Below are 23894 nucleotides of genomic sequence, written 5' to 3' on the forward strand. Positions count from 1 at the left end.
GGATTATTTAAAAGAGCAACACACAAGTTTCTTGCTCGTTCTTCTTGTGATGAGACAGCTTTCCGAACGAGTGGTAGATAAAAAACAAATTGTTATGACTATTCAAAAGTGCTTAAATTAAGTTTATTTGAATAAATGATTTTCTATTCTATTCTATTCTATTCTATTTTTAAACCGTAATATACGTACACTTTATTGTTAATTGGCAATAGCACTAGCTGCGAAGAATGGCAGTAAAAGTATTAGTGACCAGGTTGTCTGTAAGAAATTGCTTCTAGCAATAAAGTAGTGTTATTTTGTGTACATTGTTACAAAGCTTTCTGTTCGTTGTACTTTTTTAGCGCGCAATAAAGTGTTAAATTATTGTTACTACTATAAAGTAGGTGTCAATAAAAGAAGGGTATCTAAAGTTAATGAATTTAATGTAAGAATGTTTGTGGCTTGATGAATGAGAGTATTTCAACAAAATCAGAGAGATAGGAATAAAAATGAAATACATAAATATTACGGATCAGTATTATTAAGTAATATCAATTATAATTTATGATACATAAGAATACACAGAACTATAGAAGAAACTTACAGGATGTAAGAATAAGTACATTAACTATTCATAACAAATTTTACATAAGGAAAATGTTCATTCGTTTTTAAGATTAAGAATTAGTTTTTTAAGATTAAGTATAAATAAGTTAGTTAATACGATGGCGACAGATATCAAAATAAAATAACGATCAATTATAATCGTAAATGAACCGCGTGTGTAAGTAAAATATTAGGGTATAAACGATTAGTATGTCTAGTACATACACATTATTTTAGACACTTGTGTTACAAAGAATACAAAACATATTTTAGAACTTTTGTTTCTTTGTCTATGCATTTATTTATAAATAGTAGTTCAACGAATTGTATGAAGTTTGTTATTACGTTATATTTGATTGATTCCAATCTGTTCACAAAATCAAAATACCACGTATACGAAATGGAGGCCAGCTTTAAAAAAAACACGATTACACTGCCGACTAGTACAAATAGTCTTTTATCTTTAAATGTTTAAATAAGTAAATCGAGAAAGAATATATGCAGCAAGCAAAATATAGGAATTTATTTCTTGTCACATGTTATTCCTTGAGTAGTTGAGAAATGCTTAGGTGATAAAATATTCTACTAGATCAACTTACCTACGTAACGTGAAATTATGCGGCGCCCTAGGGCATCCCGAGCAATAACTTTCACTTTAGCAACTTGTTGTGCACATGCCTGCACACGTGTATATGGATATATATAGAACTAGGTTGCAGCTGAAAATCGGTCTTTTATTTGAACAATGTCCAGAACTTCGAAGTATTTAATATTGTTGCAATTCGTACTTAATGAATCAAATTTGTCTCATGTTATAATTATGTCGAATTATGTAAAGCTGTTTTTATTTATAAAAGATTTATATAGTCATTAACAATGTTATAAACGTTTAATCTACCTATATATACACTTTAATCCCTTATTTCATCTGCTTCTAAATTTTGTTTAAGATTAGCTATTTTATAATATCAATTTTCTTAATATTAAATTTCATTAATGTTCATTTTTTATATAAGTTATTGAAGTTATTACTTATAATAATTGATTAAACGATTAAGAACTACCTAAAGATTTTTAAAGTAAAAGATGAATAGAATAATCAATACACCGATTATAAGCCTATTTCCATAACTACAATTGGATATTAATAATGTAAAATGGCCATTGTTCAAAGTTATAATCAGTTAAAAACTACTTGCTCTACTTGAAGCTTATATCTATTAAAAATGCATCATTCCGGCGCATATTAGCATCCTTTATTAAGTACAGCACTTAATAATAATCACGTTCCTACATACACCATACAGCAATCCAATAATTGCATGACGTTGCTTTGTAAAGTTACAGTTAGTTGAAACCTACTTTACATTATCATCTATTCCTTACTAGGAAGAAGGAAATATCTAAGTACATGGTTATTATTATTTCCATGAGAATAGTAACTGCTGCTTTACTAGCTGACCTACTCTATAATATCGCCTATTAATTTATCTGATATCAAAGCAATATTATAAAATTATACTTACTTACAAATTACGTTACATGAACCACTTGATTAACTTAAGATGGTCGGAATTTCTATACTACATGCTATTAATTACAATGAATAGAATATCATAGTCAACAATTACATGAAACATATTACAGTCTTCCATGTGGACTATTTATATTCGCCTCAGATCAAACAGCAATCAACGAAGTTGGAAACTTTATATAGATCTTCTATAAAGTTATAATTACTTAGCTCAAGCTTGAAACCTAATCTACATATCGCTTATTAAATGAAATGAGGAATAGCAGGTCTAAAATGTATAAAATAAGACAAAAAGTATGAAGTAGAATTTAAAAACTACTAATTACTCTGGTTACCTCTATTGAAGTTGGGAGATACTCGTATATTTAGCAAACCGACTCCTAATATCGATGAAGTAATCTTAAGCGTATTAAAGTACGCTGATTTATATACTATATAGTACCTACTTAAATAATTTATCACTATTTTGGGGAGACACAATTTGGTCAGAATTTTGCGTGGATTTCACCTAATTAAAAATTGTATGGAAGTGAATTTAACATACTGAAGATAACAACATATACTTCAGAAATAGCAATATATCAGAATTCCCAACCACATCTAATGATTTTTGGAAAATCATGGAACTGTTCTGTATACATATACATAAAGACATGGGTTACCCCTTTCTAAAAGAAATCCGACAGCTTGTTTGTCATTGTAATTACATAAAATTGTGCAGGAAGAAATATGGCATAAGTACATGACTGTATTAGCAAAGCCTGTCAATATTCCCCTACGAACTCAATTACCTATTCCAATAATTATACCTCGCTTTGTGCATCAAAGGAAATCAAAGCAAATAAAATCGTTGTAACTATGCAGAATTTACAGAATGTCTTTTGTTGATAGGTTGTATTAATTCAGTCTGTCATTACTTAACTCATGATAACAGGCTTACAAAAGTTTTCAAGAGAGAAATTTAAATAACTGTGGCAATTTTCAATGTGAACTTTATACGATAACCCACTTATTGTAATAATGGACAAAGAGGGCACTTTGTTCGATTATTCAATATAAATTGTAGGATAATATGTTTGCACTTTCAAAGTTTTTCAAGACAGTTACTTTGTAGTAAAAATGACTGTCGGCGTTTAATGAAAATACGTATGGGTGTTTCCTAACCTGCCACTTTTTATGCTTTTCTATAATAGAATTTCCACTATTTGTATAATGGGAGGACTCTCAAATAAATGTGTTACAGTAGTAGCTCATCCTAAACTGTTTAATATTTATATACCTACTATCATGTTGCACTTAGTTATTCGATACTGCTTCGGTTGAGATTCTACGTTGAAGTTCCGCGGCGAACTATAATGGGTGTATTATTCATCTCGAAAGATGAAACAGTTTCTTAGCAAACTGCAAAGTCCAAGCGAAGGGTGACACTACTTTATACAAACTTAATCCAAAGTTTCTTCTTCTTAATCAGTTTCATGTTTGAATTAAAGTATCCGGCAATAAATGCTATATATAGTTTTAACTGAGAATTGACGTCACTTCTAAGTAGTTTTGACCAAGAAATAACTTTGTAACATATAAACGAGTCAGACCCTCAGCGATACGCTCTCTCGCAGTCGACCCCATTGGGATTAAGTCGTGCGAATATTTAGATACGTCGTCTCTGGAAAACTTTTATTTACGCCACCGTACTCCATCTTTATTTTAAACTACATTTATTTGTAGGTCATACCTATTCATATGTATTTAAATATCGGCTACATTGTAAATATGTAGTTTCAATGCGTTCGATATGTAAACAAGCTTTTAACAAACCTGAGACTTCCGCAAATGTGGATTGATGTATGAATTTGTTTGCCCAACTGCGGAACAATATGCGCTAGCGAGGCAAAGAGGGAAGGTTATTACTTGAAAATTTTGTAAAATAATAATCTTCCATCAGTGATCAGCTAGCGTGTTTGTAATTTTAATGACAAATAAGCTAACGTCTCGCCTGATGGTAAGTGCATCATGATATAATGTAAAAAACCGTAATACAACTTATTATTTGTCATTCTAGACTAGAAATTTCATCTATGGCCTTTAATGAAACATTATCTATCTCAATTAGAACAATTGAGAAAGAATCTATGTAGTCGCGTTAGTTTCAAGGTAGGAACAGTATGGATCTCGACTTGGAGTTTCCTGTTCTGTACGTTAGTAACAAACGCCTTACCCGTATGTGTCCGTAGTATTGAAACCTATTACTTTTAGTATATATAACTTTTCTAACTAATATCATAACAGTAATAGTTTGAAGAGTGATTGTAAAATTAATTATGATAAAAAATAAATAAATAATTATTCCTGCAGGAAATTACTTTGTAATGGTTTCTTTCAAAGTATCTTAAAATTGTTCAATGGATTAACCATACCATTTAATTACCGTAATAAGAAATACAATGTTTGAAAATATAACAACAAAATTGTTTGCCCTATTTTTCCGGTTGAATGTATTTTCGCAATACGGCTATAGAATCATAAATAAATTAAAGTACACGTCGTGTAGTAATCCTTTCAATATATTTTCTAAAGCATTTTAGACTTAGTATATTTGAATATTATTCTGGGCAAATAATGTTAAAAGTACTTGACTAAGATAAAATACCCTTAAAGTATAAGTTTAACAGATGCGTATTTGTTTCTATTTTATTCCTCTTATGATTCTTCATATATAACTTCTTAAAACAAATTCGCAGGTTAAAGAAGAAGAAGGGTTCCTTCTTCCAATCGATCACTTCACTGCAGAAGAACAGTGCTAAGGTCTCGTCCCGCAGAGACCAATTAGAGGAAAAGTCCACAGGAGCCAGAAATGACTACTTACTCAGCATCTCTGCTGCAAATGCCCATCAGGTGAATCATCCGTAATGTGTTGTTTTTTTTACATAGAGCCTTATTAACATGAATTTTTACATAATGAACATTTTCATATGCTTTCGGCTTTAAGCCCGTACCTCTTTTTGTTGATAATGGATGCCTTGACGTCGGAGATACAAGAAGAGGCACCCTGGTGCATGCTATTTGCAGATGACATTGTGCTCGTTGGTGAGGAGGGAGCTGAGATACAGAGTAGATTGGCGATATGGCAGCAAAAGCTGGAAAGTGGTGGCTTAAAGATAAGTAATTCCAAAACGGAATACATGTTTTGCGACTTTGGCGGTCTTTCTGGCTCTGCAGCCATATCACTAAATGGAGTTCCATTACCGATCTGCTCCGATTTCCGGTATTTAGGTTCACTCCTCCAAAGCAATGGCGAATTAGACCGAACCATAAAGCACAGGATTAACTCAGGTTGGATGAAGTGGCGGCAGGTTACGGCGACGACGTGCGTTTACAAGACCATGATCCGGCCTGCCATTTTGTATGGATCAGAGTGCTGGCCCATAAAGGCGACGGATGAGAGACGACTGCATGCAACTGAAATGCGAATGTTGAGATGGATGTGTGGTGTGACGAGGATAGACAAGATAAAGAATGAATACATCAGAGGAAGTATGAAAGTGGCACCGATGTCAGAGAAGTTAAAGAGTAATCGTCTATCGTGGTATGGGCATGTAATGCGTAGGAATGAAGATCATATCCTAAGGACGGTGTTACATATGAATGTGGATGGTTATAAGGGTAGAGGAAGACCGAAAAAGAGATGGATGGACTGTGTGAAAGATGATATGGTGAGAAAGGGAGTAAATAACGGAATCACTGCGAACAGAGATGAATGGAAGAGAAAAACATATTACGCCGACCCCAAATAAATGGGATAAGGAAGAAGCAGATGATGATGAACATTTTCATATGTTACATATACACAATACCTATATAATGAAAATTATTGCAATATAACGAAATAAAAATGAAGTTACTACGTTATAATAATAGATGTATAGATCTTCTTTAAAGGTATATTTAATTTATAGTGATCCTCGAGTATTGAATATTAGTTGTTCCTACTAACAAATTAGTTTGTTACTTAAATAAAACTTACTACATTTTGCCAATTTGTGACGTACCTAAATACAAATAAAATAAAACATTTTTAGTAATTTGACTTAGACAATTGCTTATTAGCGTTTGTTTTAGGTAAACATTAAGAATACTGTTTTTTTAAATAAATTTTTTGCTGCAATAAATTTTATAGTACTACTAATATCATTATTAGTAGTATTCATATTTTAATTGGATTTATTAACAATATCCAATTATGAAAAAGATACATTTATTGAAATGCATTCATCACATTTTATGCTCATTTATCATGCTGCATGTAGGATTATCCCTTTCAATTGTTATTAAAATGAATAGTAACGAGATGATTTTCACAAATCGTTATAATTTTAATCCCCCAATCCGTTAGTCGATCTGTTGATTGATTTGTTGTGAGGATATCAGTGGCAGTGACAGTGTAATCTATTTTACCGGTCAAAATAAGTTTCCAAGATTCAAATGAAAACTTTTCACAGAACCGTTATTTTTTGGTGGAACTGCAATCCTGCATGCAAAACATGGAATCGGCCGTGTATGAGAAAGTATCAGAGTTCCTAACTCTGATGGGCCGCACTGAACTCCTCACCTGCTCAGCCACTCAGCACTCGTTTGGAAAAATCAGGGACCAAGCTCAGCAGCTCACCAGAGAATACAATTTACAATGCGTGTACTTATACTATCCCGTGTTGAAACAACACATTCAGGTCAGTAATAGTACATTGATAACTTTATGGTTTAAAAAAGAGGTCTTATTTGTATCAATGTATTTGAATTTCGAATTTTCAAAGGTGATTTATGTAATAAAAAAAAAAATAAGTAAGTTAGATTGGTTTGTTCTTAGCATACTGGGAAGAATAAGAATAATATCAATAATTATAAAACGATATTAGCTTAAAATAGTTTTAAAAATTGAGAAATGCAGTATAAGTTAAAATATTTTACCGCTTCCGCCCAAATAAATTATATTTGTTAAAATTTTGTTTTTTATCGCACCATTTGTCAGTGACAAAGATTTTTATGACATCCAACCAACTGAATCTGAATCCAACTCTCGTTTTTTGTGTCTTAATAAAATCTAAACAGTACCTAAAATATTGTATTATAAATATACTGTCACCCATTTATTTGTTTTGTCACTAAACAGAACAATGTGCAGAAAAACAACATATTTTAAACTTTACATCAATTAATTTATAAGACGTTTCTTGATTTTACGAATATTATTAAATAAAAGTTACTATACAGTACGAGTTCGAGCCATGTGACAACGACCCCATAGACACAGTGACCATAGAGCATGACTCTGTGGCACTGACACTGGGCCAGGAGGCACGCAGGTGGGCCACACGAGTGGTCCGAGAGACAGCGCTGGTGAGGGACGCCACCCGTAAACTGCATCTGTACCAAGCTATGAGGGATGCCGGCCAAAAGGTAATTTTCTCTCTATTTTTTCTTTATTACCAAAAATATATTACGTATATGTAATGAATAAAGTACAGTCAGATTTCGGAGGGAGCCTGGAGATCTGTAGTACAGGTTTCTATCTAATTCCGACTCAAGACTATCACAAGGAATAACTTGTAAGTTTAAATATAATTTATTTATATTATAACTGTCTGTTGTAAAATTAATTTACCTAAAATTGTATTGCTTAATTTGTGATTTATATTGTTTATTATAAATTTATATAAAAAAATTTAAACAGGTATATGAAATGATAAATCGCCACTTACATATTTCTACGTCATCGTCGAGTGCTAAGTTGTCATGTTTCAGAGTAATAGTACTTCAACTACTAACTCTCAAACTTAATTCTCGCATTTCTCAGTAAGAGAGTTTAAACTTTGTGTTCCGCGCTTTCCTCGTTTAATTAGGATAAGAGTATTATAACAAATGTAAAATAAGCAAATTATTACAAAAGAATATGCCGCTTCTACCTATTCACTGCTGCCTATAATTAAATTCCAGTCCGACTTAATCTTTTTCAGTATAACAAATAACGTTTCAAATATAATTACGATTTTGAATAATTTTATTCATTCATCTCAATTATATCTAATAAGAGATACAACGCATTAAGTTGATTTATTTTGTAGTATGTATCAATATAATATCTTTTATAAAAAATATTTTATTATCTAAAAGTTCATGAATTCATCATACAAGGCTCAATAGTCAATTCTTCCTTCTAAAGATTTCTTTAATTTATCCATATATATATATATATATTTGGACACGCTTATATTTATTCGAAAGTCCCTATACCTATCCTTATAATTCCATAATATAATAGTTGTAAATTTAATTGAAAAAATTTCATTAGTTGTCAGAACGGAATTTTGTGATTTCAATTTCCAATAGTTGTCATTTGTAGAGAAATCTTGGAATGTTCGGTTCCGATTCCCGACCTATTTACGAACAGTTCGTAGTGTATTGTCAAACTAAAATTATTTGAAAACATAAAGATAATAACTACGTTTTTGAAAACACTACCTTAGTTGTAGTGTTAATCTAGGATATTAGAGCATCGCTAGAATCTTTCAACTTAAAAATGGGTCGCGAATTCAGTAGCTAATCGTAAAAAATAGATCAGTTAACCGAATTAAAAGTCTGGAATAGACAACATTTATACCAACAGAATCTAATGAAGTTTATATAAAACTTCTGAACTTTCGACAGTAACATTTGCGATTGGTCGTTTAGTAACAAACCCAAACTAAATAGAGATGTTCATTAGTAAATTTTTGTATTCTTTATACGTTAAATAATGTTACCAGTTACGTTGTTATTAATTATTCTGATCCCATTAAAAAGTTATCAAACACATCTGGTGTATATATGACGTGATAAATTAACGTGCAGATCCATTAACTGATAGTTTATCAAATCAGTAATGGTCGTATATTTTTTAAAATAAAAATAACTACATTCAGGTTATCAGGGACTTTGTCAGATAATCTGTTAATAGGCATACTAAAATTCCATTAAATTGGTTGTAAATATTTATTGGTTTTCACAGTGAATTGTAGAAAGGGGTCGTAAAATTATAGTTATGGTAACTTTATTAACTATGTACAAGCTATTAGTATACAATAAATTATTACTTCAATTGAGATTGTCGTCGCGTAGAGTTTACCACCCCAAATTAGGCTTACAATGTTGTGATAGTAAATAAACTTTGTATGTCAATTGATATTTCTGACTTATTTCTGGGTGAAGGAAAGACCCAAAATCTATATCATATTAAAAAGTTAATACGAGAGACAGAGAAAAATACCCAGATCGAAATGTGACTATAAAATGTGTTCACTGTTACGTCGACAATTGACCGTGCCTCTGACTACCTCGCCCAAGAAAACGTGCCGTTATCCCACGTAAGGTATTTGTTATTAAAGATTATTGTTAAAGACTATAATTACTACAAACCTATTGAAAACAACTTATTCAATAGGATTATCACCATTTCAATAGAAAGCCCTTTAACTGCGTTAGCGTTAAACTTTTAACATATTAGTTCATATGATTATACATATGTTTAATAAAGCGCGCGAACAAATATCGGTGAACTAGTGCAGTTCTATAACTTAATGCAGTGCACAAAACTTTTCAACATAATGTCATTATTTAGCTTGCAGATTTAGACCCAACGCTCAGTTATAGTTTTAGATAATATCTACATACCCTTCTGTATAGCCACAGATAATATAATACTACATAGAAGTTTGCAATTTAAATTAGATTGTAGTTTTACGTCCTATCGCTTTTTTATTTATGGGAGATATGTGAATAATACATTAAAGCACAACATTACCGAATTCATAATAATAATTGTGTGAATTTTTGTACGAGTTTGAACTCGCGCCATCAGATAATTCATTATTTATATCTTTCAATTTTATTTTTTTCAAGGTAATCTGATGATGGTGTAAAAATAAAGTAAAATACCAGTGAAATTTCATACGACAATACGTGTAAAAATTTGGATTTAAATATCTTAAATATTAACAACATTAATATAGTACAAAAAGAGAAATATATGAAGAGTTTTCCAAAATATGTAATATATAAATAAAAATAATAGTCCTTAGAGATAGAGAACTAAAAATGAAAACGTATCCCCTTGCCTTCGTCCCTTTAGTGTTAGCGTCGCATATCTTATTCATCATTTATAGACCCATCGACATAAATGTTACATGTAGAAAAAACGTACTCATGCAACGAATAGGTAGTTATATAAAAGTGTTTAATACATAAACTCTTTTTAACTCGTTTTCTAAAACGTTAGAAATTATGAACATTTAGGCAATCGTCATCATAAGATCTGAGATTCAACTTGAAGTTTCGGAAATTTATAAAAGTTGATTGCCTTTTCATCGCCATTGCCGTATCGTATTACGTACATAATGAACTTACCAAAGTCTTTGTGTCACGCGGAAAAAGTTTTATTTTTTTACTTCTCTTCATAAAACGGAAACTCTATATAATGTAATAATATATCTCGTATCTAAAATTTCCCTATTTGCCATCTACACTCTAAAATTGGCATAAATATTGAGACTTTTTGTTTAATGTAGGTGGATCCTAACGACCCAAACGGACCAGAACTCGAGGTTAGAATGGATGAACTGCGAGCTAACATACGTCGTTCTGAGACCTCCAAAGCTAAGTACGAGGCCAGACTAGAGTGCTTGAGGACCGGTGGCGCTCCTGTCGATGAGTGGTTGAAGGAGGTTGATCTCCTTGCTGTGCAGGATACACTGCCTCGCAGTAGTAGCCTGCTAAGTGTGCGGACGGATGCATCTGGTGCGGCTGTAAGTATCTCATTCAGTTATATATAGTCATGTATTCGTTGTTATTTACTTGATACGCATTAAATTGCTGTATTTAATTTGTTCACTAAGATTTTTACTCCAAAAATGGAATGTGGTTTAGTGATAAAATTAATAGATAAAAATCCATACAAATCTCGTTAAATAAACTCTGCCACTGGAAAATAAATAAATGGAAAAGCTTGCATAGAAGTTAAAAATTAATTGAATCAATGAAGTGCATTCTTTCCTCTTGCATAGGATCAACCCAGTTCCGATTCATTCTACGACAGCGACAATACTGAAGGGGAAGCCGGTACATCGGGAGGAGTTACCGCCGCGTCCGGTGGTCACCAGCGGACCACCTCGGACTCGCAGCATGAAGACGAACACGACGAAGATGTTGATGGTATATGATCCAAAATAAGATAACTCCCATATCTAGGTACTGGTATCAATCGCCTATTTTTTTATACCACGATGGTGGAAAATTGTGGTTTCGCCTATATGACACATGGACAGACACCTGGATGTCACAGAAAACACTGTAATATCAAAGAAATAAAATATGAATAAAAATAGCGTACTCGTGCCTTTCCATTGCATTGTTGAGATAATGTTATCACAAACGCAGAATCAGACAAGTGAGACAGAAATACTACTAAAATGCTAGCCGAAAGTGTAATTTTAGTGTAACTAAACTTTCATTACCACTGATAACATAAATACGGTTACGACCAGTGTAAATACGTTTTCATTTGTAACGATTAAAAATAATATGGTCCAACAAACTTTCATTCCATTTTATACTCAACTATTTTACCGAGATACATGATTATGGTTTCAATACACGAGAATGTATAACCGAATTCTACTCTGTAATTAAAAAAGTAGTTAATTTTATTTCTTTATTAAATTGATAGAGAGGAAAACTTATATAATACTAGCTATGCCCGCGGCTTCATCCGCGCTGAACTTCAATAAAATTATGGCGTATTATAGCTTATGCATAAGAATATATGCATAAGCTATATTATTGTAAAGTGTCATTAAAATCCGTTCAGTAATTATTGCTTGAAAGAGTAAGAAACATCCTTACTTACAAACTTTCGCATGTATATTAAAGATAAACGTATAATACTTTCTGCATTGGAGCAATGATAAATATTAGCAATGAAATGTGAACTCACAAACAATTATATTACAGCTGTTCTGGAAGAAGAGCGGATGCGGATAGAACAACTAACAGTGGGTTGGGACGATCCCACCCAAGTGAACTGGGGCGAACCGGAATCCGATACCGCGGCGCCGGAGACCAGGGAACCGCCAGCGGCACCATTGTACAAATGCACAGCATTGTACTCTTATACGGTAACTATCCATATCTTTATACCTCGACTGTTATAAACTTTGTAAACAGAGAAAACATATTGTAAAAAAAATTCTAAACGTTTATTTTTCCTTACCTCATCAATATCTTACTGTTCTCGTACATAAATTATGATTGATTTCGGAATATACATTTCTAGTAAGTTATTTAATTAGTCTTTCAACTGATTGTATTTAGTCATTTGAAATTATAGAAAATATTTATAGTAAAACTTTATCTTTTCCTTCCGTTGTCGTATATATATTATGCCTGATTTCAGAATATCAATTAAGTAATAGTAAGTTATTTATATTCCGTCAACTGATTGGGATTAGTCATTTGAATGTTCCATATATATGTATTATTATAAATATTTAAGACTTTTTTAAACGGATTCAAGACGACTTGAGGAGGAGGTTCAATTCAACTGTATTTTCTTTTTATGCTACTTTAAAATATATTTAACATAAATCAAAGTAAGAATATAAATTTATGCTAATATATTGCACTTATTTACCGAGTGATTAATACTAATACTTTAATAATTTATATATATTTTTAATTATTGTCGATTTATTAATATCTCAATACAAATTATTACCGTCTTTGATACGTATTACCATTTTATTATTACGATCTTTATACAAAATTTACATGTATTATACTGTATTAATTTTTATAAAAAAATATTTTGGTTATTTTATAAATAGGCTCAAAATCCAGACGAGTTGTCTATAATAGAAAACGAACAACTGGAAGTGGTTGGCGAGGGTGACGGTGATGGGTGGCTCCGAGCCAGGAACTACCGCGGCGAGGAGGGCTACGTACCACACAACTACCTGGATATTGACAGCGAACAGGTAACAACGGTACTGATATCCACCTTTCTTCTTGCTTTTAACTATTAACTTCTAATTTCTCTTCATAGCTTCACCCGACTCTTACGATGACTTAACTTTTTTCTTACAATAAGATGCATGCTTTTTGCTATAAACTTGCTCTAGGAATGGACAATGACGGAAAATCGAAGACAACTTTTTGAAGTCCTAAGTCTGGGTGGTTTTGTCTAAAAGTCCTTTATGCTATATAAAACAAGCGTTATTATTAATTGCATTTATATAGCATAACGACAAAACGAATTTCGACTAGCAGTTGTCTTTATAATACTATATATATAATAAGACTTGTAAGTTGATTTTGGAATAACCTTGTGAAATAACTTTTCTATATGAAGTAAAGGTATAGTATGTCATCTGATAACGTGATGACCGTAGTGCTATTATAGTACGGTATATTGGGGACGGTTACCACTTACCATCAGGTGGACTTGTTGATTATTCCAATTACATAAAAAAAAAAGGTAATATAAAATAATACAAATAAGTAAAAGTTGTTGGTGATACAATATGATATTAATAATTAAGCATTATACACACTGTTCACCAAATAAAAAATAGTATAATTTATGCTACGCTAAAATATTCTTTCTATGTTGATTTTAAATATGTGTACAAACATTGATATTGTTACAGACATCAAGTGCTCCCGGCCTGGTCACCCAGATATCGTTCTCTTCAGTGGACTACACGGTAGAGGGAGAGGACGCCGACGTAGTACAATCCCCGGATCAAATATCCGTGATATCGGCGCCAGTCGCGAAGCCTGACGAACCAACAAAGGTGGAGGCCCAGAAACCAGAAGTATCGAAGGTGGAACAGCTCCCAACTTTGGGCTACTGCTTTGCATTGTATGATTACGATGCAGACGCTAATGATGAGCTAAATCTGGAAGAGGGGCAGGTGAGTGAAGATTCATGTTCATCGTTAATTGAGCTGGAAATAAAAGCGTTTAACTCGTTTTAACTCGACTGTGTCTATGATAATTCTGAATTTATTTGTAAAACTTTCAGTCGACTTAAAACAACGGTGTTCTCAGTTCAATCCTATTTTTGTGTGAAGTAACACACAAAATTTATTATACGTGAACCGGTTCGATGATTACTTTTTTTATTGAATGAAAGTTGGTACTTCCCATATAATAATATTATTAACATACACGGTATAATAGTAAGGGAAGCTATCTCTAGAACTACTACCCAATTTCAAATTATTTTTTTATACCACGTAGATGGCAAACTAGCGTACAGCCCATCTGGATGGTAAACGGTTCGAATCGAAATTCTTTCAGAGTTGGATAGCCCATTTATCGAGAAAGACTATATGATATATGCACGCTATATCACGCTACAACAAATAAAAGTCGATCTGCATTGAAATATGGTGCAAAAACGGGAAGAAGTGACGCAGATGTGGTGCGGGACAGATAGTTTACTAACAAATATATCTCTAGATACGTAAATATTTAAATGTAATTGCAATGTTTAGATAATTCGCATCGTATCGCGCGATGCTCACGGCGTCGATGACGGCTGGTGGCGTGGTGAGGCCAACGGTATTGTTGGCAACTTCCCGTCTCTCATCATCGAGGAATGTGATGAGGTAAGGCATCGCTTTATACTGACCGAAAATTTATGGTCTTGAAGAAATTACCTTGGAAATTTAATAACAACTGTAAATAATAATAATAAGTTTTTACTTCTTAAAACCTCTTTGCCACACATTTTGTTTTTATCATTTGCTAAATCTCTGAAAACCTGTTGCGTTCTCTAGAAATGTACTGTTGATTTAATGTACTGTATTATATGCCGTTGGTTTTCTAATAAACAAAATAAAAATATCTATTTATTTCCAACATTAACACAATTATATAAACGTTATTTAAAAAGATTGAAAATTGGTACAAACTAAAGTAATATCAACTTAATAGATTCTTCACAGTGATCGTTTATTTTTTATCGAGATTCTGTACGATGTCATTTGCGTGGGTACTCTGACTGAACTATTACAGATTGTTTTCAGTTCATGAGTAAAATATACAATGGTATTATTACAGTTCTCGGGAGACTTGAAAAATCGAGAGAATTTTTAAAACAGTTGAAATATATTCTTGAATATTAGACAATAATAGCCTTTGATTTTAATATATACAATAATACAGAATAAATGATAATAATCAGCATAATGCGTACAATGATAACGTATCAGGTTTACCATGAGCGTCAAGTGACGACGTGATATCAGTAATGTTCATTTCATATAGGCGAGGGTTGCCACTTTTAGACAGGCCGTTCGAGTTGCATAAAACAACTTGATTAACATGACTTCAAATATTATCCTTAATCTCTTGAAGAAGAAGAATCTACTGTTAACCATTTAACCAGATTGTTAAAATATTACCATAATAGGATTCCTTTCGCTTTCAAAATGAATAGAAGTTTGTATAATGTAGACAAGCAAAGCAAAACTGAAATTTGGACAATTGTACTTGTTCATTGTATTTGCATTTATTCTACATATACAATGAGGAAAATAATGCAACTAGAAAGTAGCGAGGCATATATAGATTTAACTGTTGGTTTGTTAGTAGCATTTTTATTACTGGACAATATTTTTAGTGTCGCCGAGATTCGTAATTATGATCTTTGGTGTTTGGGGCTGTAGACGACTAGGTCAAACGAACTACAAATTCTTCCATGTAATCAGAATGAGAACCACTAACCCAAACTACAAATTCTTTCTTGTTATGAGAATATGGAGCCACTAAGTCAAACTACGAATTGTTCCTTGTTATCAGAATGGGGAGCCACTGAGTGGTGGCGAAGACTGGACACCACCAGGTTCTGCACCACCCGTGTTCGCGTCGCCGCCCGGCTCCCCGCCCGGCACCGGCTGCGAGGACGAACGTAAGCCCCATTTCTTCTCTGCTCTTCTGTTCTCTGCGCACAGGCTAAACGAACTTGGACATCTTTGTTTCTACACTTCAATTCATACATTAAAAAAGTTAAGTGAACGTATTGGGTATAGAAATTTATTATTCAACATGTATTAAATGTCATTTTTAAAGGTTAAATATTTTGAAAGAAATATATACCAATACAGAATTTACTTAGAAACTGAACCGGCTAGAAATTCGACTATTTAAGTTGACTGATATTATATGACAATAAGTTAAGTAACGTACAGAACTTATTGTCATATAATATCAGTCAACTTAAATAGTCAAATTTTTGGCCGTTTCAGTTTCCAAGAAAATTAAATGGAACTAGAGAATAAAATTTTCTGCCAGTTGTACAAATACAATATAGAATCATCAAATGAACCAAATAATAATATACATATATACAATATGTATAATATATAACATTTGAGTATCAGGTACTCAAAAAACAACAAGTGATTTATAAAATATAATGACATTATCAATTAACAAAAATGTTGGGAATATAGATAACAATCAAGTTCATGAAACAAATAGTGTCGTACGATTATTTTAGTAATGGATAAACATATAGGTAGGCCACCCATAATTTTTTGATAATCGTTATCAATGATTAATCAAATTCTGTGCTAGACACTCTAGCGACGGACATTAACAAAATGATAACAAATTATAAACTACTATCGATTGTTAACAACTACTGCTTATCCACAAAAATTATACGTATTTTGATATTGGCTAAAAAATTATTTAGTCTGAACTCAAGCATATTTTAGCAGTACCTATGTAGAATGAACACATCGTAAGTAATGTTATAAGATTAGATTTAAAAAGTTTTCTGCTTTTCGCTACTATATCACAAGAACTAGTATCTTTACTAGCATACGCTTATACGCGAGTAGATCAGACTACTCAGAAATAGATTTCGCGTCTTATACCATATCGTAAAAATAGGCAGTACAATACTTAAGCAGCATAACTCTATTGATAAATTTTCTTACTTCATTATACGCAACTTGCTTGCTTGTTGAACTTGTGTGATCATATGTCTAAGCGAGTAATGTTAGGTGATATTATAAAAAAAGATTTGAACAGTTTGTTGTAATCATTATGTAGGTAACCGTGTCATTGTTTTTTTTTACGTTACTATAAGCACTAATCAATTTTCTATACATAATCGTATACTGTACTGTACGTATGTCTGAGTTTTGAAAAACATTGTGCATACAGTATGAAGTAAAACCAAAGGTGTCCTTGTTCTGAAGCCAATCTATACGTATACCTAAATGTGTTTCATCTCCGTATATACGTACCTTTTGTATTGTAATGTACACATAGTGGCAATAAATTGTGCGGTTGTTCACGCAACATAGATAGCTTTTTGGCTGATTGGGTAAATAGTTGTGGATTTTATTCCCAATTGGCATGGTATTTGCAGTTTCAGTGAATGGCACGACTTCAACCGCTATAGTTTGGTAAAACAGCTAGGAATCATAGGCCCATCCCACATTGTCGTTAATGCATGATGTTTTGCACGATTACTTAATAGATAAACTGACCAGCCTGGTTTGTAAATTAAGTGATTCCAAAGGAAACTCTGCGTCGACTGTTCGTCTCAATTTTACGCGATATTGGATTTACGTCTGAGGAATTAATTCTGTTATGCACAGTATCATTATTACGTTCTTCAAAAAAATTCTAAGCTTTGTTAATTTTGTAATTGTCTGTGATATGGATTTGTTTTTCATATGAATTCTATATGACACGCCTTCTTTACTTCGCCTACACTACTGCAAATTTATTTCTCAATGTACCTACTGTGTGTTTATCTTCTGACTGGTAATGTCTTGTTGTCTGTTGTAATCTAATTAATACTATATGGCTTTATATTGTCAATCTAAATTCGATTTCTATGCATAAAATTGGGCCATTCAAACTTTTATAGACGTTTTATTGAAATATAAAATGCCTAAATCCTTACGCGCCATTCAGTTGACTTACTAACAATAGCTTTATGTCAATCACATTTATTGAACAGATATATGTATATCATGTAAACATATGGATAGAAAGTCTAGTTTATTTTATAATATTTAATTGTTCTAATATAAATAATTTAAGAGTATTAATTATACATACACATATGTACTATATATATTATTTATTTACGATATAGATAACTAATATTAACGTGTACATGAGTGCGAGTGTTCAATATAGGAATAGACAACTTAAAATCAACTGGCAATGCAAAAACTTTCATCAGTTTTTTCGTGTTTGAAATCAGAGAAACCTTAAAAAACAGTCAACTGAATCGCGTATACCCAATGTAGACAGAGGCGGTCCTAGCCTCGACATCGTCGTTAGCTCGATGCCTACTCTACATCTACTGGTAGGACCGCCCCTGGTTTCGGCTGAACTGTATTTGTCCTTGGACGCTGCTAGTGATCGTGAATGAAAACAACAATACAAAAAGCGCGGCGCCACCGGCGGATCCGCCACCGCCGCCGCCGGCAGACCTCGGCGACTCAATGGATAGCCAGCCGGACTTCAGTTTTAACCTAGAACTCACAAGGAACCAGCATGAACAGTACGGTACGCAGTTCTCGGCTCCGGACATTGTCGGACCTGCTACTGTCACCATAGTTGGTAAGTTACATTCGGAGACAACTGCCGGTGCATATAGAAAAGCCTATAGATTTTAAAGAACAGAACAAGAGCTGATAAAGGTAGATAACTTATGAACAGTGATAAATTTTGGAAAATATTTGATAATTACAACAAAGCTGCAAAAGTAATTGTTTCATAGCAATCTTAATCCAGAAAATAGTCGATTCAAAACAATATTGGCACAATATCCAAAAATGGTCTCCAATGCAGTGGAGTAATTAAGAAATGTTATTTCTTATTACATTATAGTAATAAAATGGGGAGGTATGAAAGAGGACTCTCTTGCTTTGTCTAAATCTGTGTCCACGCATTAAATAAAAAACTTGGACGTAAATGCCTGCTATATAATCAGCTTATAGTATTTTCTGATTTCCTATACAAAAGGAACGTAACCTACAGCTTTTTAAATAATTAAAAAATAAGTTAATGCTGTTGAATATTATTGTAACGAATTTATTTGCATGAAGAATTTTAAATTGTCAAAGCCTACACACGGCTACATAATTAATTTTGAAAAGTTTACACCTCCATATTGATTATGGTGCACATATGCCATTTTACAGGTGTCTTTTAAATTGTTTGTGTAAATATTACATATGGCCAGTGCTAATTCTGTATGAATTCTTTTCCATGCTTCAGTCGATGAGGTTCTGGGTGACAATTTTGAGGACGAGGTTTGATTTTTATTACAAAATACTTCATTTTAATGTCGTTATATGTAATGTAGGTGTGCTTTGTTGTCGCCTCTTTGTACATAGAATATTATTAAGTAATAAGGCTTGTTGCTATTATTTGTTTTACTGCGCTTACTAAAGCTTTTGTATTGCAGGATATACTATGTACAGCCCGCCACATAGTGAGCGATATCATCTCCCAAGCGCAATCAGTTCTAGTCAGCAATCAATGGTAGATAATGTTATAGATGGTATACAAAACATTTGTGGTCGACTGTACCATACAATACACGGACATAATTTAATTTTTCTTTTAAGGTGATAGAGGAAAATGTGAACACTACAATTAAAGCTTTGTATCGTAGGTAATTTGATGCTAACACTTATCCCTCAAGTGATATGATACCTCCTGCTTATAATTTTAATGATCAATTATTTAGAATAGTTCATATCACCACAGCATGTTGCTTATTAATTGCATGTTAGATTACTCGTACCTTGTAGTACTCGTAGTTTGGTTATCTAAAACTATTTACCTTTCAATGTCTACGAAAGCAAATCCACTTTAAAATTGAACGAAGCACTGATCTTTTCTAACCCGCATTGACCCTTTGACGACTATCTGCCGACAGAAACCTAACGGACTCTGTTTATTTAGGAGGAGGACGAGCAGCCACCTCCGCCGCCCCAGCCGATCAAGCCTGTGCCGCCAAAAGTTGAACTGCCAGACGACTGCGGGCTTGGCGTGGCACAAATCGTGATCACAGCCGCCACGCCGATGATCGAAGAGCCTGAACAACCGTTCCCACCACCTGAGCCGGAGCCGGAGCCCGATCATCACGAAGAACCCGAGCGCAACGAAGACAACGAAGATGATTCTTCTCTTTCGGAGCAAACGGCCGTCTGCCTTCGAGATTCTGATGATGGGCCGGCGGATTCGGCACCCCACCCAGCGTCCAGTTCTACAGCTTCGGAAGGTGAGTCGACGGGGGCTTCAGTAGCGTCCGGTCCGCCAACTGCCCCACAGTCGCCCCCGGCGGCTCCACGTGCAGGCCGAGCCTCTATTCCTGACGAGTTAGAACCGGCACAACTAGCAAGGCTCACAGACTTGAAAGAGTCGAATGCTTAAGCCTAAAGCGACCCGCCTACCGTTAAGCCCGGTACTGACGATGTATGTAAACGGATTTCATAAGTATTAGTTTAAATATCCACGCATAACTTTTTACACAGAGACTGCACTTTAAAGTACATTTAGTAGAAAGTTATTAATAAAGTATAAATTTATATTTCCAAGCTATATTACCTTGAAGTCACTTCTATGTAAAGTAGAACAAGCATACCCTAAGGTATCCTCCAAATTGGAAAATTTTAACAAAATCTGTTTGACAATGAACTATTGTCTCTTAGTTTTCATTATTATTTCAATTGGTATTAAATAATTTCAGAAATAAATAACTACTCTGTAAAAAGTAGTGCGAGAGCATCTAGCTCATCCGTTTGGATGCATCGTCACTTTCGAGATTAAGACCAACCGCGTATTGTGAAAAAAATTAAATTAGACAAATTCTGACGCTCACGTGAATTCAGTTTGAACTGGATGAGAGAATAGGGCAGTCCACGGGATTTGGTATGAAACGTCAGTCGAGCGGCGGAATTTTTCTATTAGAAAATGTTTGACAATTCGCGACTGGACTTGAGCTGGCGCTACTATGATCAATTAGTATGTGGCCAACAGATACCCCTAGTATGTAACCCTGCCTATAATCTCCTTACACTACGAACTTTGGCACATATTGGTTGATCAATTATGACCGTTTCTCTGCCATACAACTTTTAATTTCACATAGTATATATACTTATATAGCAACGCGATATTGTTCCATGTAGTCAAATAATAAATTTTGATGGCCAAGTTTATAGTTTCACGAGATTACCAACAGTGCGTGTAAACAAATTAATTTCTAAAAGTTACCAGAATATGTACCTAATTTAGATAGTTTATTAGGTATAAATTAAGTTTTACTATTTAGCTTTCAATCGAATTTTATCACCGTTTCGATTGTACAATAATATATATAGTTACAGCAAAAGTTTTGTTAGAAAATATTGATGTTAGAATAATATTGTTATAACATTTAATACTTTGTTACAATAGAAATACATTATATCTCTATTTACGCCTATAAAACGATATGAAATGTAGGTGCCTAAGTAGTTTACAGTGTGGTTCCTGCTATAGATATATGTATTGCCTATTTGATTCAGTGTCGATCAATTGTTTTATTTAGTTATAGAAAAAATTAACGTTTTTAAGTTAGTCAAATTAGTCGCCTTACAAATAAATTATAAAAGTTCTCAGTAGATTCTGTGCGATATTATTTTTTTAGGATTAGTTCACTAATAAATTAGAAAATATCTCGATATTCTACTAATTCTTTATTAAAATAGTTTTTATGTTGCGAACAAACTAAATAATGCATCGAAATCAACTTTCTACATGTAAGCTTTGTACCTGAAAACATACATTCTTATGCGAAGTGATATTATCATTGTTCACATATATACTTAGAGAATTCTATAGAGTTTTATTAATGTTGAATTGTGTTGTGGTTTTTATCGAACCAATAGTTATAACCGTGCGAGTGAGCCACGCAAGTGGCACCTGTGATGACAGTGGCGGCATGGGATATGGTATGTGGCAGTCGCTTCAAGGTAGAGTAAACCAGAAACGACTTTAATTTGCTGACCTGAGTTAGAGAGGTGAACATCTCAGAAATAATCAAGTAAATTAGTTATGATTAAACAAAGAATATTATAACGATACGTATACTTTACCTCACTTAGTATTTTAACTTTACTTGCAAGTAAAGGAGAGTATTGTTCTGCGAATATTAATATTATTATATGTGTATGTAGCAACTAGGGTGTAGTAATGCCCCAAATACTGCCTAATCAAACCAACTGCCGGTAACATAGGTCTACTTTAAGCGAAAGGATAGAACGTTTTATTTATGTACCTAAAATCATTTTCCAAGTAGGTGGCTCTAACTCACTTGATCAACCAATTTATTGTATATGGCGCAGCGAGAAACGGTCATAACTATATGTAGATGTATTGTGTATATACCTAGTTAATATTTATTATTAGATTTATTGAAGCACGATCTGTGGACTAGAAGGTATGATGAGACGTACGATAGGCGATTTGCGACATGTTCTTCTGGCTTAAGTATTATGCATGACTAGGGTTACCATATGGAACAATTATATATTCTAGTCGGTACAAGCAATATTTTTTAAATTATTATATTAGTTATTTTAGTATAATATTAAATTTCATGATTAACCAATTGTATTGGAAACTCATTTAATCGAAATGCTTGTTCAAATTGATTAATGGATTTTTTTTTTTAATAAAAAAAGATTTTAATAAATAATTGTTTACAAAGGCTGCTTTCCAAACGTATCAAACCATATGATAGCCTTATTTATGACACCACATACGAATATAACTACGATGAAGCCCGCCATCCGTACATGACCTCTACTCTGGTCGCGGCAACGTAATAGTTAATTATACCGTACATGTTTAAACTGGCAACATCTGCATTATTATGTAACAGCATTATATTCAAAATAAAATGTATGTACATTTTCAATATTTCTCAATAATACTTCTTTCTACTATCCCAATACCACATTAACATCAGTTCAGTTGTAAATTATCAATTACATGTATGTAATGGTTGTTAGAAATATTTTGTGTACGATTTTTTCTATTATTAAATACAGACGTTGCCAGTATTAATAGTTTACACTTCATGTAACAAGATGACAATACGAAAAATCTGTTTACCGTGCTTTATTGAAAATCAATTGTAGAAGATTACTAACAAACATTATTGTTGAATGTGAGTTGTAATTTATCAGTTTAGGTGAGATTCATATAGAAATGTGTAAAGTGCTATATAAATAGCATGATACGTTGAGTACAACAGGTTACCAACACATGAGCCATGGGTTGATATTGAAGGAGTTGTGTGTTAATACAAGTAACAAATGCTTTATATTAAACCCTGAGTAATTTTATACATATTTGGCAATTTGAAAACACAACATAACTAAAATATATCATTACTCAATACTCAATTAAATATAATTTATGCTACTTGATACAAAATTTATCTAAATGTTCTCTAAATTATCAATTTTCTTATTTATTTTCACTCTAGGGAATGCGTGTAATCGAAAATACGCAATATGGTATCAAGCCATTGAATTTTACTATTGCAAAAACATTAACATTAATATAAGAAAAAATGAGATAATATTCAATGAGCGAGCGTATGTTTAAGAAAAGTTACAGGGTGTTACTCCCTTCTCATTTCAACATCAGA

The 23894-nt window shown here is 32.9% G+C and overlaps 1 protein-coding gene across 3 annotated transcripts in view; it reads left to right on the forward strand.

The window, feature by feature from the left end:
• The window catches only part of LOC131849102 (protein nervous wreck), a 69653-nt gene extending 46745 nt beyond the window's left edge, over window positions 1-22908 (forward strand). For 2 of the 3 annotated variants that reach the window (XM_059199092.1, XM_059199094.1), the window contains exons 6-18: window positions 4858-5011; window positions 6616-6843; window positions 7385-7570; window positions 10714-10950; window positions 11209-11356; window positions 12155-12318; window positions 13027-13185; window positions 13849-14115; window positions 14701-14814; window positions 16010-16118; window positions 18599-18802; window positions 19463-19497; window positions 20156-22908. In XM_059199092.1, the coding sequence (XP_059055075.1) occupies window positions 4858-5011; window positions 6616-6843; window positions 7385-7570; window positions 10714-10950; window positions 11209-11356; window positions 12155-12318; window positions 13027-13185; window positions 13849-14115; window positions 14701-14814; window positions 16010-16118; window positions 18599-18802; window positions 19463-19497; window positions 20156-20626 (2476 nt within the window). In that variant the 3' untranslated portion in view covers window positions 20627-22908. The remainder of the gene's footprint in view (window positions 1-4857; window positions 5012-6615; window positions 6844-7384; window positions 7571-10713; window positions 10951-11208; window positions 11357-12154; window positions 12319-13026; window positions 13186-13848; window positions 14116-14700; window positions 14815-16009; window positions 16119-18598; window positions 18803-19462; window positions 19498-20155) is intronic. The other variant, XM_059199093.1, reaches the window with a different exon arrangement.
• The last annotated feature ends 986 nt before the right edge of the window (window positions 22909-23894 follow it).

Source organism: Achroia grisella, unplaced genomic scaffold (genome assembly GCF_030625045.1).
Source record: "Achroia grisella isolate CSIRO2021 unplaced genomic scaffold, CSIRO_AGI_Agris_v1 utg640, whole genome shotgun sequence".
In the NCBI taxonomy this organism is placed as follows: Eukaryota; Metazoa; Arthropoda; class Insecta; order Lepidoptera; family Pyralidae; genus Achroia; species Achroia grisella.